At 38.4% G+C, this 18,331-nt stretch overlaps 2 protein-coding genes across 2 annotated transcripts; both read left to right on the forward strand.

Moving 5' to 3' along the window:
- Positions 1-719: 719 nt before the first annotated feature.
- On the forward strand, positions 720-15,018 carry fap (fibroblast activation protein, alpha). Its single transcript, XM_012874038.3, has 26 exons — positions 720-1,035; positions 1,224-1,308; positions 4,099-4,188; positions 4,267-4,361; positions 4,449-4,523; positions 4,616-4,668; positions 5,498-5,570; positions 5,745-5,865; positions 7,156-7,310; positions 7,429-7,526; positions 7,653-7,782; positions 7,898-7,936; positions 8,024-8,122; positions 8,219-8,289; positions 8,381-8,434; positions 10,118-10,242; positions 10,390-10,446; positions 10,606-10,704; positions 12,630-12,699; positions 12,772-12,966; positions 13,087-13,141; positions 13,234-13,333; positions 13,736-13,794; positions 14,164-14,236; positions 14,407-14,480; positions 14,639-15,018. The coding sequence occupies exons 1-26, from the start codon at positions 1,033-1,035 to the stop codon at positions 14,738-14,740; spliced, it is 2,250 nt and encodes a 749-aa protein (XP_012729492.2). The 5' UTR covers positions 720-1,032; the 3' UTR covers positions 14,741-15,018.
- A 1,371-nt stretch (positions 15,019-16,389) lies between these two features.
- Positions 16,390-18,256, forward strand: gcgb (glucagon b). The gene is made up of 4 exons (XM_012874039.3): positions 16,390-16,613; positions 16,692-16,798; positions 17,589-17,744; positions 17,849-18,256. Exons 2-4 carry the CDS (start codon positions 16,704-16,706, stop codon positions 17,967-17,969), a joined length of 372 nt encoding a protein of 123 aa, XP_012729493.2. The 5' UTR covers positions 16,390-16,613; positions 16,692-16,703; the 3' UTR covers positions 17,970-18,256.
- Positions 18,257-18,331: the final 75 nt, after the last annotated feature.

Here is an 18,331-nt window from a genome sequence, read left to right on the forward strand (position 1 = left end):
AAAGAAGCTACTACACCCTGAACACTCCATCCAATTTGTGAAACACGATGGTGGCAGCATTGTGCTGTGCTGGTACTTTACTTCAGCTGCAACAGGTAAACTGCTAAATGCAGAACAATCCTGGAAGGCAACTTGGAGCAGATTTGAACACCCGGCTGCTGGACAGCAACCCTACACATCCAGTGTTTAGGGTCTAAAACGCACATGTTCCCGAGTTAAAAATGGAACAGTTTTAGCTCAAAGCATGTTTTTATTTGAGAATGGATCAGTCAAAGTGCAAAGCTTAAATCAAAAAGGTAAATAATAATTGATGCCCCTCTGTCTCCAATCAGTTTAACAGTTTGGCAAAAAAAAAAATAACATGAGCCAAACTGATAAGAGACATGTGTTTGCTTCTTTACACGTTTTCATCATCATCAACCTTTATTCCAGACACAAGAGGAATCCATAGCAAAATAAAAAAGAAAGAGATAAAACAAAATCATACAAAAATAAATAAATAAGATAATAGGCTTTAAAAAACCGCAGTATTTTTTGATGGAATGGACCCCATTAAAACACCATTACAGTTGGATGTTGTGAGATGAGTAAAATGGGAGACGTGCTGTGGGTGTGAATACTTTTGCTAGACGCCACCTCATCGAAACAGGGAAATAAAGTGAAGAGAAAAAGCCGGCTTTTCCTGCTTTTACCGCGCCTGCTGCGTGAGCGCCTTGCGCGCTCGGAGGAGAAAGAAGCCACTTCCGTGCAGGAGCTAAGTTGTGCGCTCCTAGAAAGTTGTGCTCCGCACCCCAAGGATCCGTCTGTGTGTGCGTGTGTATGTGCGTGTGCGTGTTTGGTAGGACGCTTTCCAGGCATGCACTGGGAAGAATAGGAATCTCCGGAGCTGCAGCTTTGTCTTATTGAATTATAATTCAGTGTTGGCAGCTGTTCTGCGAGTGAGAGTATGCTGACCAGGCTGCGTGTCCGCGGAGAGACTGCAGACCGCGACTTCTGAGGGACATCACGTTGAGAGCAAACTCCATCTCCATCATGGTCAGTAAGCGATTTTAAACCTGCGGCAAAGCACCTTTTCAAGGTGAAACCGCTGTTAATTAAAGCGAGATGGTTATTGTGCATTAGATGAAAAGAACTTTTAAAAAGCTCCGAAGAGGGAGACTGCAGCGTCAGCGTCTCTGCGCAGTTTGGCAGCTTTTCTCTTTTTTTCCCCTTTTCGTTCACAGGGCTGCAACCACAGGCTGATGTTGGCATTGATAGGGGCGGCTGTCGTCGTCACGATAATAACGATCCCAGCTGTTTATTACAGCAGTAAGTTCTGATTGTGAACTATTGCCTTCCTGTTTTGGTCTGTCTGTCTCTGCTGCATTAAGACTGAATCCCATTTCCCAAGGTCACATCCCCCTCCCCTATAAGCACTCAGCTCAGGTTAAACTTTCCCACTGAGAACAGGGGAAATCCTCTAAGTGAAACTGATCCACAGTGACCAGGGCTGGCACAAAGTTATATGGGGCCTTGAGTAGAAGTTGATTTGGGGCCCCTCTTCTTGTTCAGAGCATCGCCTCCGCTAACTTTACTACACAGTGCAATCTGTGTGAGGGGAGGGGGGGGGGGGGGTAGTTTAAGAGAGTTTGCGGGGGTGGGGGTGGGGTGGGGATAACAGATAATTAATTGTTACTTGCTGAGATGTTTGTGAACAAACTGATGTCACAACAAAAGAAAAGATTAAACTTGTAGGATCCGATTATAACTGTATTAACACAACAACCAAGCAACAAAGATCATTATTTAATCAGAAAAAGGTTAAAAAACAGCTGGAATTATATTCTGAAGCTGAAGCTTGGTGGAGTTCTGAAGAGGAACACCACCAAGCCCCTGGTTCAGATATGTGGATGACACGTGGGTCAAAATCCAGGCAAAAGAAGTAGAAGCTTTCCCCACACGTGAAACTCAGTGGACAACAACGTCAAGTTTACCAGAGAGGAAAACGACAACAAGCTACCTTTTCTGGACTGTTTGGTGAGCATGGAAGGAGATGGAAACCTCAACATTGAAGTCCACAGAAAACCTACTGAAACAGACCGATATCTTTTTCATTCTCACCATCCACCGGAACACAAACTTTCTGTCATCAGAACCTTACACCATCGAGCCGAACACGTCGCCGCTAGGACAGAAGGGAAGAACAAGGAACAGGAACACGTCAAAGACGCTCTCTAAACACAGGATCCCAGTACATTTTAAACCCAACAGAACCCTCAGACAGTGGCTGGTCCATCCTAAGGACAGAACACCAAACCTAAGATGAGCGAAGTGGTGAATGCAGTTCAGTGCAGTGACAAATCTTCTGATCTTTATATTGGAGAAACCAAACAACCTCTCCACAGACGCAACACTGGAGAGTTACCTCCGCAGGACAAGACTCAGCCGTTCACCTGCACCTCAAAGATAAAGGACACTCTTTTGAGAACCAAAGACAGATGGGGTGAAGGAAGCCATTTACGTAAAGCGAGAAAAGAAAAGACAACTTTAAACAGAGGGGAAGGGCTCAGGTTTCAACTTTCAAAAACTTACAACACAGCAGTAGGTGTGATTCCTGCTAAGTTCCATCCCAATTCACACCTCCACACATGTGATCATAACATTTCTCCTGTGAGCCAAACAAACCATGAACCTTGTGAGGGGCGACCAGTTCCAGGTGAATCTACATGTGAATCTAATCTCTAACGAGGCCTCACCAGCAGGTCTTTAAAGCTTGGAACTCCACACTACTCCAGACATTTTAAATCAAGAAAGCTTCCTGGATGGGAAGCGAAACATCTTCAGCTTCAGAACAGAAGTCCAGTTGTTTTATTTTTTAACCTTTTCTTTTGTATTGATCATGACCTGGATGACTGAGAATCTTCACCAACATAAAGATTATTATCTGCGCTTATACAAAATAGTCTTGACAATTCCTTTTAATCTTCAATTTCAACTTTAAACAGCAAATTAAAAGCTTTTGTTCCATCTTTCCAGAACACATCAAATCAAATCTTATATAATTATCCATCTCAAAAAACAAATCTATATTTTTTTTAAGATATATGGTCTGTGTCAAAATTCATGTTATGGTCCCACAGAGGGGAAATGTAGGAGTGACATCAGTGAAGTGAAAGGCAAATGGAGATACACACAAGGGTAAAAAATACTTAAGTAAAAAAAACTAATTGCTTCCATTAGTTGATTTAGTCTAAAAAGTGTTGGAAAGCTCTTTTGTTTTACAGATACAGAAAAAATATCTTAAATTGTGTTTTAAAGAATCTGTATTCAATGAAGAATTATTTGGTTAATGTATAATATATGTATAATATATGTAAAAAAAAAAAATATCAAAATTTGTAAAATTTTGAACTGAAGATGTTCAATGGAGCACAGGTTCCCTAAACAATTAAATAGCCACCAAATTTAGCAGTAAATCAAAATCTTTAAAGCATTAACCAGCTCCATTTCATCAGCCATCCACAGCATACACATACACACACACACACACACATACATATATATATATATATATATATATATATATATATATATATATATAATATACAAAAGGTAACATAGCCTGGATGGTGCCCACACATACACTGAAATAAGATCTTCAGAGACAGATAACTCATAAATATTTAATCAAACAAAATCTTTAAAAACATCTATATTGTGATACTGTGGAATGGCCAATACCATCATTTGTCAACATGGCCTTTGGCATCTTATTTACATGTTTCTTTACTCAAATGAACTGTAGCCGACAAAAGCAGCACTCCGGAAAAACATCTTTGCTGTTGTTTCAGCTATACTTACCTTCTTGATGGTCAGAAAGAAGAATCAAAAGTGAATGTATGTGCTTAAGCTGGAACTTCATTCCAATGCTCATGACTAAAAAGGATGGAGAATATTTGCAAAAGGATTCAGCCCTTCTCTTGTAGATGACTAAAGAAGGCAGACAACAATACTTTCTCTCCTGATGCCATTTAAGTGAACAATAAGGTAACATTTGTATTATCATAAGGAGCAGATTTTGGTGTAAAACAATATGTGCATGTGTGTGCATCTGTCCAGAATCCAGAGCCACCAAAAGGCTGTTCACTCTTCAGGATTACCTCAATGAGACCATCAGAAAGAAATCCTTCAATTTGTACTGGATGTCGGGTAATACTAGTTGTTAAATCATTGTTATGCTGGTCCCACAAATCCATGAAACTGTTTTTTTTTTTCTTGTTGCTACAGATAAGGAGTATGTGCATAAAGAAAGCGATGGAAATGTTTATCTCCACAATGCGGAAACAAAGAACAAGTCCCTATATTTGAGCAATTCAACTTTTGTAATGCAGCTAATATATTGATTTTATAACAGCTTTTTAATCTGAACACACCTAACAATAAAAATATCTCATTTATTTCAAATTCAGGCTAAAGTGGAAGCCAGCGATTACTGGTTGTCAGGTGATTATAAATACATTGCCTTCGAAAGCAATTACTCCAAGGTAAGAAGCACCAAGTGGATGTTTTTGCTGTCATGCTACCCTTTGAATTACCTGATCAATAAGTATGAAATGTACTCTTTAAAATCCTACAGAAATTTAGACATTCCTATTCTGCTTCATATTCCATCTACGACGTGGAGAAATCGTAAGTAGGCTTTGCTTCGTCACTAGTTTTTATTAAAAAAACTTGCAAACAAAGGTTGGTTTAAACATGCATAAAAACTATAATAGGAGGGAAAAATAAAACACAGACAACTAAATAAAAAGCTCAGCAAATGTCATGTACTTTAGTGAAAAAAATCACACAAAACGGTAATATTTAAAACAAAATTGTATAACCCTAGAAATAATTTTTTTTATTTTTTCAATACAAATGACAAATTTAAAAATATGAATCACATATTTTAATACTTACTGAAATTGTTGATAAGTAGAATAATCAAATAACAATGAAATATAAATGTATAATACATAATTATTACCTAAAGGTCATATGGAATGTTATATCCAATACACAAACCTACATCTTGCATGTCCAGTTTACGAAAACAGAAATAGTGCCATTACATTTTTATGTCATATATTTGTTAATCCAGCAAATGTGTTATTTACATCCTTAATAATCCAGATGTAAACTGTGTGGAAGAATACAGTGATAAACTCAGACATACAGTAGGAGAGAGCCTGCACTAAAATACCTGAATTTGCAAAGAAAACTAACTCCTGTTGAGAAAACTTAGCTTTATCATTTTAATTTAGCTTTATTTTGAGTTTCCTCCTCATTCTTTCACCCAGTTGACACAGAGAAATCCTCCATGTATTTAACTTTCTTCTCCTGTCAGATTTGATGTCAAGTTTTCTAAGACTTTGCTTTGTTTTTATTATTTGCTGTTGTGTAATTAGCTCCTTTATCCCCTTAGTGTTATTTTTAAAACATGATTAGCTCTCTAAATGCTTTTGTTATACCTTTACAGAACCTTTTTAACACCGGCGAGCCTTCCGCCTGTGGTGCAGTACTTTACCTTTGCGCCCAAAGGAAACCAATATGTGAGTCTGCAGTCTTTGTTTCCTTTGTCCACTATCCAGCTTGATTAAACAATGATACATATTGCTGTGCATGTATGGCAACATCTTCTTAATGTGTTCATTACTTTAGTGCATTTTATGAATTTAATTCTTTGGTTGGACATTTTGCTTATACCTTAGACTCTTTTTTTGCAGGCCTATGTCTCAGACTTCAACATTTTTTTAAACTCCAATGTGACTGCTGAAACAGTGCAGCTGACACACAATGGAAAAGAGAATAAAATCCTCAATGGCATCCCTGACTGGATTTATGAGGGTAAGTAAACTTGCCGTTGATCTGCACTCTAAAAAACTGCTGGGTAGATGGCGCCACGTCTGTTTGTGTCTGTTCATCGCGGCCGTTGTGGGGCTATATTTAGCCTTGAAAAGGATCAGGATGGACGCTTGGTGTATACACTCACCGCCCACTTTATTAGGTACCCCATGCTAGTAACGGGTTGGACCCCCTTTTGCCTTCAGAACTGCCTCAATTCTTCGTGGCATAGATTCAACAAGGTGCTGGAAGCATTCCTCAGGGAGTTTGGTCCATATTGACATGATGGCATCACACAGTTGCCGCAGATTTGTTGGCTGCACATCCATGATGCGAATCTCCCATTCCACCACATCCCAAAGATGCTCTATTGGATTGAGATCTGGTGACTGTGGAGGCCATTTGAGTACAGCAAACTCATTGTCATGTTCAAGAAACCAGTCTAAGATGATTCCAGCTTTATGACATGGCGCATTATCCTGCTGAAAGTAGCCATCAGAAGTTGGGTACATTGTGGTCATAAAGGGATGGACATGGTCAGCAACAATACTCAGGTAGGCTGTGGCGTTGCAACAATGCTCAATTGGTACCAAGGGGCCCAAAGAGTGCCAAGAAAATATTCCCCACACCATGACACCACCACCACCAGCCTGAACCGTTGATACAAGGCAGGATAGATCCATGCTTTCATGTTGTAGACGCCAAATTCTGACCCTACCATCCGACTGTCGCAGCAGAAATCGAGACTCATCAGACCAGGCAACATTTTTCCAATCTTCTATTGTCTAATTTCGATGAGCTTGTGCAAATTGTAGCCTCAGTTTCCTGTTCTTAGCTGAAAGGAGTGGCACCCGATGTGGTCTTCTGCTGCTGTAGCCCATCTGCCTCAAAGTTCGACGTACTGTGCGTTCAGAGATGCTCTTCTGCCCACCTTGGATGTAACGGGTGGTTATTTGAGTCACTGTTGCCCTTCTATCAGCTCGAACCAGTCTGGCCATTCTCCTCTGACCTCTAGCATCAACAAGGCATTTCCGCCCACAGAACTGCTCACTGGATGTTTTTTCTTTTTCGGACCATTCTCTGTAAACCCTAGAGATGGTTGTGCGTGAAAATCCCAGGAGATTAGCAGTTTCTGAAATACTCAGACCAGCCCTTCTGGCACCAACAATCATGCCACGTTCAAAGTAAATAAATAAAACCCATTAACTTTACAGTTTGCTGTGTGTTCATCTGTGGTGAATATTGTGAAAATAAATATATCTATTTTCATTTTTTTTTTTTTTGGACTTTCAGAGGAAGTCTTTGCTTCAAACGGGGCAATATGGTGGTCCTCATCGGGGAAATATTTGGCATATGCAGAGTTCAATGATACAGACGTTCAAAAGGTGGAGTTCTCTTGGTACGGATCAGACCAATATCCTCAAACAGTGGCCATTCCTTATCCAAAGGTTTGATTATATGATTTGTAAAACGTGATTTACAAGCAAAGTATCTGTAAACGACTACTACTTTTTTTCATAATAGGTATTTAATGCTTTACTCTGTCTAAAATAATCTTTGTTATAGGCCGGATCAAACCTTACCAAGGTTAAACTGTTTGTTGTTGACACCGCGAATCCCACCCTCCGTTCACATCTTGTACCTCCTGCTTCCATCGCTGGAGGGTTTGTATATCTATCCATTGTCTTGCATTACCGCTTCGTCCTCATTTTCAAGCAGACGTAAATGTGAGGTGTTCATCAGTCTGCCCCATTTAAAGACCTTGTCACTTTCTCTTGCCTTTTACTCAGTGATCACATTTTGTGCTCAGTGACTTGGGTGACAGATGAACGCGTCGCCGTGCAGTGGATAACAAGGAGGCAGAATCATCTGGTTGTAGCCATCTACGACTTTGATGGGAGCAGCTGGAAAGAGAAAGAGGTGGACGTCACAACTCTGGTTACCCGTCCTGTCCTGTCCTGTCAGGAAATCCGTTTCCAATGAGATTATTCTTAAAGTTAAACCGAAGCTAAGTTAAAACATTTGCTTTTTACAGACATTTGAGCAAACAAGCAAGACAGGTTGGATTGGTCATGTAAGTTTCCAAAAAGTTACTTATTTTGTTTTTATTTTCTTGATAATTTAGTATTTGATTGATTATTAAATGATTTTTTTCCCCCAGTATGTGCCACTGCCTCTTTTCTTTGCTGAGGATAGGATCAGTTTCTACAAAGTAATGAGTGACGCTCAGGGCTACAAACATATTCATCACATAAAAAATGTAAGTTGAATATTTGTTTAGCAATATGCAGCTAAATCAATTACCTCCTGCCTTTTCCGTGGTTTTAGGCTGCATTTATTTTTTATTTTTTAAAAGGGCAAAGCCTCACCCGTTACCTCTGGGAAGTGGGAAGTTATTTACATAACTAAATTAACCAAGGATGCCATGTAAGTGGAAAAACAACACAATTAATGCAAAAATCAAGCTGACATTACTAAAATCATTGAAAACTGGCTGATTTAAAATTGTTTTCCGCAGATATTTTGTAAGTAATCAGCACCAAGGGATCCCTGTCCAGAGAAATCTTTACAAGTAAGTAGTTTTTGTCTCAATTCTTTCACTGAGGAACAACGTCAAGGTTGTCTTAGGGTGGTATAATATTATAAAATCATGACGATGAAATTATTAAAAAAATATTCAGATGACATATCAGCTGGAATAAATCCACATTTTCCTCACTGTCGTCTTTCTCATGTGTGCTTCCAACAATCTTGAATTAAGCAATCTGTGCCTGGTATGGACGTCTACCAGTACATTGTACAGTACAGTACTATTTACAGTACATTGTTCAGCCCTAGTTCATATTCATTTACAGTAGCAGCATCACCATGCTAGTAGAGAGATTTAGCAAATTTAAAATACATTAAAATACACTAATTGTCTGTCGCTGTTGTATAATCTCTTTACTATTTTTAATTTTAAAACATTAATTCAGTACAGAAAGCACATCACATATGTAATGGTGGGCTATAGTTATATCTATGTGTATTTATTGCCATCAGCAAAAGGTTTAAATTATTTAGATCGCCTTGACTATCTATCTATCTATCTATCTATCTATCTATCTATCTATCTATCTATCTATCTATCTATCTATCTATCTATCTATCTATCTATTGAGAGAGATTGATTGATTGATTGATTGATTGATTGATTGATTGATTGATTGATTGATTGATTGATTGATTGATTGATTGATTGATTGATTGATTGATTGATTGATTGATTGATTGGGCTATCTTTCAGGTTGGTAACTGCTGAACAACTCAGTTACAACCTATTTTCAGATTCCTGGCAGACATTGCTAAGTTTACTTCCAAAATGTACCTGTACTTCTTTGGTAGTAGGGACTTCATGTCATCATATACTCTAATAAGGTTCCTTGTGGCTTTTGGAAGAAAAACCGCTCCACAGCACCACGGATCTTCCTCTATACAGTTGCTTGTATATATATCCCTCAAGCCTCATCCTCTTTGTTTTGTTATTTTAAAACCAAAAAACGGTGTATTTCTGATTGTATATGCTAGACAAACACAAAATAGCACACAATTTGAAGCAGACTTTAAATGTTTCATGTGTTTTGCATCCTTCACTCAGAGTTACCTAAATGAAATCAATTGCCCTGTTGTAATTTGTTACATGTTTGTACATGACTTCGGCCAGCAACAGTTGTTCTTGGGCTTTATAAAAAACATTTGATTGGATTTGATTCTGAGGTCACCCAGTTAGTAAATAGGGTTCACATTAGCATTAATACTACTTTTCTGGGGCCCCAGAGGTATGTTCCACACTAGAACAAGTAACTAGTAAGAAAATGAAGTAAAATGTAATCTTTTCCTGCATGTCCAAAAAATATTTTCACTATTTTGTGGTGGTCTGGCAACTGAATTTTAAATAAAATACAACTGAAGTTTGCAGTTATAAAGTTAAAGAGTGAAAAAAAGTTCAAAGGTGTGATTAATTGTATAAGGCATTGTGCATTGGGGATGAGGTTTTCATCAAGTTTATCCTTTGTGTTATACTGACCTAAATCAATAATACTACAATGAATTTGTTTTAGTTAGTTTTTTATAACACATTTTTTCCAGGGGTAAGATTCTGGGTTCTGTATGCATCATAAAAGCCAAAAAAAAAAAAAGATCCATACTGTTAGAAGAGCTAAACAGACTCTTCCTAAACAATGTTTGCATGCATTTTTACTACATTTTTCATCAGGCTTTTGCTTGGAAGCAGCCCCGCGGACCCCCAGTGCCTCACCTGTGACTTGCACAAAGACAGATGTCAGTACAATTCAGCTTACTTAAGCGTCAACGCCTCCTTCTACCGGATGAACTGCTATGGTCAGTTAGCTTTGTACGTGTTTGCAAGCAATAACTCAACCATGCAAGGAATATCTGTGAACAATAATCAAAGTTTAGGCTTCACACAGATGGCTAATATTGGTGTGCTGTGTCTTTGCGGCTTTATGTGGATCGTGTCTGGACTAGGACCCGGATTGCCCCTTTACACGCTTATGGATAACAGGGGCCCAGGTGCAGGAAAAGGTAAAAAAAAAAATGCTTTACTGATAACTTTAGTGTGTTGTCAAGTTACCAAAATGTAAAAAAATAGAACTTTGATATTTGATTGATATTTGATTGGATGAGTCAATTTGTGTCTTATTTTTAATTATTTCTAAACGCATATATTTATTTTTATTGTAGAACTCTCGATTTTGGAAGACAACAAGGATTTGGAAAGCCTTCTGTCTGAATTTAAAATGCCAACAATGAAATACGGCACCATAAAGATCGCAGGATTTGGTGAGGACTCTAATTTAAAGCTCCACATGTAGGTTTCCTTTCTGAACAAATGCATAATTCTCTATCACTTCAAAGTAGACATGAAGCAGCTTCATGTCTTTTGCATATGTCATCTTATCATAGTTTACGAAATCTTCTTTATATTGTGCTTTGCAAAAGTATTCTTCCCAATTACCAATTTGTCACATTCCATTTTATTTAAAGGGGCCATGGCAACAAATTAAATTTTTCTAAAGTTTTGGGGTATAATATGGTCTGTTGTGCACTGATGAAGCCATGTTAATGTCTAAATTACACTCCAAAAGACCTGCTCGGGGCAAGTCCGCTTTGTTAACTGGCTCAAAAACGGTCAGATCAGAAAACGGGTTGTATTTCTATGTAGGTTGTCAAGTCAACAGCCTTCACCCCTCCGCTCCTCACCCAGCTGATTCCCCAGCTGACCTGAGAGGAGGAAGGCCAACTAACACAGCGGTTACTAAAAGGGGGAGCTGAAGTGTCTGAGGGTCCTCAAAAAGGCAGGAAATTTCCACTTACTTCCGAAAGATGAGAGAATCACAGAAGAGTTTTATGGGGACTTTACTGAAGACTGTCTGGAGGAATTCAAATATGGGTTTTCCAACAATCGGATTCAAAAATAAATTATTCTGTGTCGACACGGAAGGTGGCGACCTCAACGGTGTGATTACCCATAAGTTTATTTCATTTCTAAATGCTGTCAAATGTAGGGAAGGTGTGTTTGTAACTAAAAAATCCGGTTGACTGACGACCACCGCGACTGTCACTGTCACCGCGGTGGAGCGCTGGCAGACAGCTGCATAAAGTAACTGTGTTGCGGGTATGCCGGCAGCGAGTTCTTCACTGAGATACCGTGGTGAAGAACTGGATCCCAGCTGCATATTCATGTGTGTCGTGGCGGGGAGCTGGCTAAGGTACCGCGGTGGTTCTGGCATCCAGCTGCATGAGTAGCCGCTGCGAGCTCCCCAACGCCGCGGCCTATGTGGCTTTGTATTTTGGCCCATCTATGTTGAATCGCACCACCAGTTTAAAGGTTGTTGGACGGTTTAAGCTGTCCGACAACCTGCAACGCAAACACTAAACCAACCGTAAAACCATAATGGAGTGTTGCAGCGAGGAGGGAGATGTGGATAGAGGGGTAAAATGGTGTGGTGGAGAGGGGAGGGGGCACATTTGACCAGTTTTCCAAATATGGTTGTAGCCAATCAAAGCGAAGTCGACTTGGTAGAGCTGCATATCATTACTGCAACCAACCTTTTTACTGAGGAGGGACATTTGGCCTTTCAAAATAACAACATGACGTTGTGTTTTTTTAAATGAAATTCTTTGGAGAATTTCCATATGCAGCAATATGAACTACATGAAATGGTTTATACCATTTCATGTAGTTGATATTTCATTCTACTACCCTTTAATGTGATGTGATGACCTTTAATTCATCACATTAAAGGTCATGGGACCTTTAATGTGATAAAATTAAACAAAATAGTACAGTATAGTTGTCTGGCATAGATAATAAGCTAACTTCTTATGCTCAAGCATACATAACTGCCTATTATTTATATTGTCCTATTTGTTGTTTGGTCCACCATAAACAAATATTTCTTTAAATGAAACTCTGTGACGCAACAAAACATGAAAATGCCAGTGGGCGTGAAGACTTTTGCAAGGCCCTGTGCTAATCTATGACATTGTCATTTCAAACAATAACATTTCTAAATAAAAGATTGGTTTTCTTTCTCCATATGTCATTGTTCCTCCTAAAGAGGAAAATTTTTTCCCCTAATATACATGTAAATAATACAGTTTGTTGTTATAGCTCCTCATAAAAAGCCTACATTAAAGCTTTCTTTTAGTTGCATCAATTTCTCCCTTTTTTTTTCAAATCTTTTTATTCGTCAAATCAACAGATATGTGGTACGAAATGCAGTTGCCACCAAATTTCCAGAAGTCCAAAAAATATCCTCTTCTTATGGACGTGTAAGTGAACGCTGCTCACAGCTACACGCCTTGCCATCGGCCAGTGCCTGACGGTGAGCCTGTCCCCCGCAGGTACGCTGGCCCCTGCAGTCAGAGCGTCAGCTACGAGAACAAGCTGAACTGGGGCACGTACCTCTCCAGTTCGCATGAAATCATCGTTGCCAGCGTCGATGGAAGGGGAAGCGGTTACCAGGGCGACGAGATGATGCACGCGATCTACAACCGCCTTGGGACCTTTGAAGTGGAGGATCAGATATCAGCAGTGAGGTGAAGAGAAGGAACTTTTCATTGACGTCTGTGATCTATGCCATCTTTATACTGTTTATTTTTTTGTTTTTTTGGTTTTATTTATTTTTTCTCAGATATAACATGATTTCTATCTTACAGGAAATTCATCGACATGGGATTTATTGACAAAGATAGAATTGCAATATGGGGCTGGGTAGGTTGGCTTTGTCTTGATGATTAATTTTTTATATGCTATGAATCAGTTACATTTTCTTTCTTTATAAGTAAAAACCTTCATGTTTTCAGTCGTATGGTGGTTATGTCGCCTCAATGGCTTTGGGTGCCGGCACTGGACTCTTCAAGTGTGGGATTGCAGTGGCCCCAGTGGCCAAGTGGGAATATTATGGTATGTGGTCAGTGCTTACTTGCTAGTACTTAGCACCACCTCTGTCCGTTTCCACTGGCAAAGCATAGATATCCGCCCCCTAACAACAACAACAGTTCTATATCATCAATAAAGTTTTTCCTTCCTTCCTATCTCTCCTTTGTTGTATCCTCCTTTTTAGCTTCCTTCCCATCTCTATGCTGTCTTTTAAAGTCTATAAATATCAATATACTCAGAGTGAAATTTACTACTTTGTAATTTAATTTGAAGATAATGAACTAAGAATTGGAATAGTTTTGACCAGAAACGTATTGAGTTTTTACATGAATAATGTGTGGCCACCCTGTAAATAGTCTTTATGTATGGGTCTGAGCTATATGCAGTACCCAAATATGGGTTAAACCAATGTCATGTTGTTTGCAGATGCGGTTTACACTGAGCGCTACATGGGCAAGCCATCGGAGAACTCAGACGCTTACCAAGTAAACATCATACAATCAACTAAGTCCTAACCTTAAACGGCTAAAAACACAATTTATCATAATTTAAACAACTTGTCCTTGTCAGGTTTGTTTAGGCTTGTGGCTTAAGATGCCATTCATAAATGATGCTTATTTCTTGTCCATGAGATATGTGACTTTTTTGCTGTCTGAAAGGTTTTCATTTATTATTTAATCACTTATATGCTTTGAGAAATTATGGAAAGGTTACTTATGATATATGCATCTTTTATACTTTCAAACTTAATATATTTTATGACTCTGAAAATACATCTGCTCTTTATGATGCACTGTTCTGATTTGAGATCCAAGGGGCATTGTTAACCCTTTTTTTTCTTTTTTCTTTTATAGAACTCCACAGTCACATCAAGAGCAAAGAACTTCAAAAACGTTGACTACCTCCTTGTTCACGGCACAGCAGACGGTACGCTCAGTGATTTACTTCTTTTTTTCTACTGACTCCTGTTTTTGAACATGTGCTAACCGGTTTACCCATCGCTTAGTAACAGAGTAAAGTCACACACAAGTGGCCTGTATTTGCCCCGAAAAAGATTTTCGTCCAGTCACGTAGTGATTTACTGTTCTTCCTTTTAGACAATGTCCATTTCCAGCAGGCTGCCCAGATCTCCAAAGCTCTGGTGCATGAGCAAGTCAATTTTGAGGCAATGGTAAATATTGGCTGAGTGAACTAGACTAACATTGGTCTTGAATGTGCTTTTGTTTAAAGAGAGTTTCAAATGGAAAAAGACCACCTTTATCATGCAGCATGTACTGTAATATCGTCTTTTGGTCTGTGAACTAATCTTGATTTTGGTTTTCATTTCAGTGGTACACCGACAGAGATCATTCTCTCAGTGGATCTGCCTTTTATCATACTTACGCCCTCATGAGCCAATTTCTGCAGAAATGCCTCGTCAATCCCAAATAGATCAGGAGGAAAAATCCATGTATCCTCCTTATAAAGGAGCGTTTCAAGCTATTTCCTTTTTTATTTCAAAGGAAGTGAACAGTTGGGTCAATTTTACATGTTTCATTGCTCACAAACTTTGATAATAACACGTGTGACTTTAAGAAAATGCCATTGTGAGCATTTAAGTTTTTTTTTATGTGAATTTGATAATGTATGGTGGATGAATCACACAGCACATATTGTTGTGGAGTGCTGTCTTTACACTTGTGATAATAAACATTGTTTTTAAATGTGAAGAACTTATTACTTTTTCAAAAAGCACACATTATATGACTTATGGTATTATAATCACATTAGTAACTTTAGAAAAATGTGCCTTTACATACTTTGTTTCATTAAATAACAATCTAACAAATGGTTAATAAGTTATCAAGTTAAACAACAGTAAATAAAACTATAACTAAAAACTATAACTACTATAACTATCGATAATACTACAGATGCTATTACACAGTCAAAGGATGGTGAATTGGGTGGCTGTAAAGAAGCATAGTGTAACCACGTAAACCTTGTTACCCATACGCAACATGTAATGCAGTGCCTTGTTTGCAACTCCATGCCTACAAAATAATTCAATTCAAATCCAAGCACACTGGATTGAATATTTCTATTCAGAAAGATGATTAGAAAAAGTAAATTTGGTCATCTGTTAATTAATAAAGTTCAGTAAATCTTTATTCATGTAGCGCCAATTCACATGTCATCTCAAGGCACTTTACGGGGGTTGGGAGATAGAAAGACTCCTGCAAAAATAAGATCACCTGTTGAACAATGTTGAAGGACACGCAACAGCGTTTAGAACCAGCTGCAGACACAAAAGCAAGGACTGACTCACTCCAACATAAAGTCTGTTACAGAAATCTAATTGGGAGGAAGCAAAACTATAGATCACTGTTTCAAAGAGCTGCCACGACAAGAAAGATTACACTTTTGCCAAAAGCAGGACTTTGCAACTGTTAAAACGTCAATTTAAAATCCCATCTTAAAACCCATATCGGTAGCAGCTTGTGTAAAATATGCTGTCCTGGGTCCCAAATCAACAGTGGTGGACTTACAGGGGCCACCTGGTCCAAATACTATCACATTGTTTTGTTTTGATTTACTTAATTTATCCTAGTTAACTATTTCATGGCTTGTCATGAGGCTGTTAGACGTCAAGGGTTAGGCTTCATAACAAACGCACTATAAATTCATTTTTAAGAGCCTCCGTTGCTGTCAAATTTAAAGAGTTATTTATGTATGTATTGTTGATTATCCCTGGGGCAACAATACCCTTAAAATTATAGGAAACATTTGGAGTTCCAAAAAATTATTTAAAGTTGTAGAGGACAAAAGGTGGTAAATTATGTCTGAGTGGAGCTAAAGATGTTTATGGCGATAAATTAAGAGATATTAAACAAACGGTAAGCTTGTGATGACCCGGTCAAATTTCTTATGTATTGGATGACATATCGTTCTTATTAGAAAATGTATTCTTAGCAATCTGTTATAAAGTTCAGGTTAAATCAGATGCTATTTTTGATTCAGTCAGACACTTAAAACAGAAGATTTATTGACCATCCAGCTGTCACACTGTCATTTTTTAACCAAAGTTAAATACGTTCAGTGCATTGAGCCAGAAGCTGACTAATGGCTTGAGAGTAGCCGCGGATGTGCTACGGTTTTTGTGACGGAGGGAGTCACCTGAGAGAAAGCTCCTCAGCTCTGCTATATAAGACCGAGCAGATGGGGAGGAGACCATGAAGAAGCTCCAGAAGCAGGAGAGAAGAACGACAACAATCAACGCAAAACAAGATTCCTCTCTCGAACAATCTGCACAAAAGGAGCACAGGTAAGAATTATTTTCTGAGAGCTCAAATAGCGCAATTAGGTAAATTTACCATTTGTCTTTATTTTTGTTTATTTTCAGGCCGCTCAAACAATGAAAAGTGCTCAGTCTATTGCTGGACTTCTGCTCCTTATCATCGTCCAAAGCAGCTGGCAGGTGCCTGACCAGGAGACAGACCGAACACCGCTGTAAGATTGTATTTCAGTGATCACTCTGAGTTTTAATCTCTATTCTTATCTAATGGCTATTCTTAGTCCTACCTTAGTCCTGATCATAGTAGTTCTGTTCATGTTGTGTTTAGAAGAGAAAATGTTAACTCATTCAAGCCCTACAGATCACAGTTTGTGTACTTTTTTCTTAGTTTAATTTTTTTTTAAAGAATATTATATATATATATATATATATATATATATATATATATATATATATATATATATATATATATATATATATATATATATACACAATAATAATAAATCTGTTTAGTGAGACAAAGATTGGGAGTGTGATGGCAAGGAGGCCTTCCAAAGATTCATCACCAAAGATAAATTGTCAAAATCCAGAGATTATAAGGAGTGTTTTATTACTATAATGCCAGTTAAGAGTTTTCCATTGATAATTGAGACAGGCCTGCATAATTAGGCATTGGATTTTTCTTCAAAATATAAACAAATTACTATTAATATTCAAAATCAATGCTCGTTTGACATATTTATTATTATTTCGGGTAATGCCTTGCTCATGACCTACCAGAAACAAACTTTCTGTTTACATAGGAATTATAAATCCAAATCTGCCAGGAGTTATGAATAGTTTTTGCTTGTTGATGAGAATGCTGCACCTAAGACTGTAGCTGCGACACAGAGGAATAGTCCGGCCAGCGGACGCTCTCCGTGGGTTTCCACGTTAGACTGCAATGCTTGAATCTGAGAGTGTGTTTCATTCAACTCGGTTCCTTCTGTCATGTGTCCTTGTTAGATTGTTGAGCGAAAACTCCATTTTAAGTGATCCGATCGAGTTCCCAAACATGAAGAGGCACTCAGAGGGAACGTTTTCCAATGACTACAGCAAGTACCTGGAGACAAGAAGGGCGCAAGACTTCGTCCAGTGGCTGAAGAATTCAAAAAGGAATGGGTGAGCACATTTTTAATTTTTTCACAATATCAGATATATATGGTAAGTAATGATTCCTTATGTTTAAAACCATAAATCCGAACTGAATGTTGTTTCTACTGCAGGGGTTTATTCAGACGCCATGCAGACGGCACCTACACCAGCGACGTGAGCTCTTACCTGCAGGACCAGGCAGCCAAAGAGTTTGTCTCCTGGCTGAAGACCGGCCGAGGCAGAAGAGACTAAACTCCCCAGGCTGTTGTCGTTCTTAAAAAACGAAGTAGCTATTTTTTTCACTGATTCTGTACAATGACACGTGTCACGACCTGTGCAACACTTTCTCCTGGTAACACAATTAAATTCCTCTTCACAAGGAGCCTTACCGGCCTTCAGTGGTTGAAGGAGATGCTTTTAGAAACATTTAAAAATGGAAAATGTGTTTGGAAATTTTATGCCGTGTTAGCTGATTCTATGTTTGGTCATTTTCTTAATCACGTTACTTTTTTTGGATTAAAATGATGTTCCAAACTTCACATCTAGCATTAAATTACTCTTTCTTGCAGTTTTAAACAAGGAAATGTGTGCAATTCTTCAGTTTCCTCTTTAAC

The sequence above is a fragment of the Fundulus heteroclitus genome, chromosome 7 (genome assembly GCF_011125445.2).
Source record: "Fundulus heteroclitus isolate FHET01 chromosome 7, MU-UCD_Fhet_4.1, whole genome shotgun sequence".
Classification (NCBI taxonomy): domain Eukaryota; kingdom Metazoa; phylum Chordata; class Actinopteri; order Cyprinodontiformes; family Fundulidae; genus Fundulus; species Fundulus heteroclitus.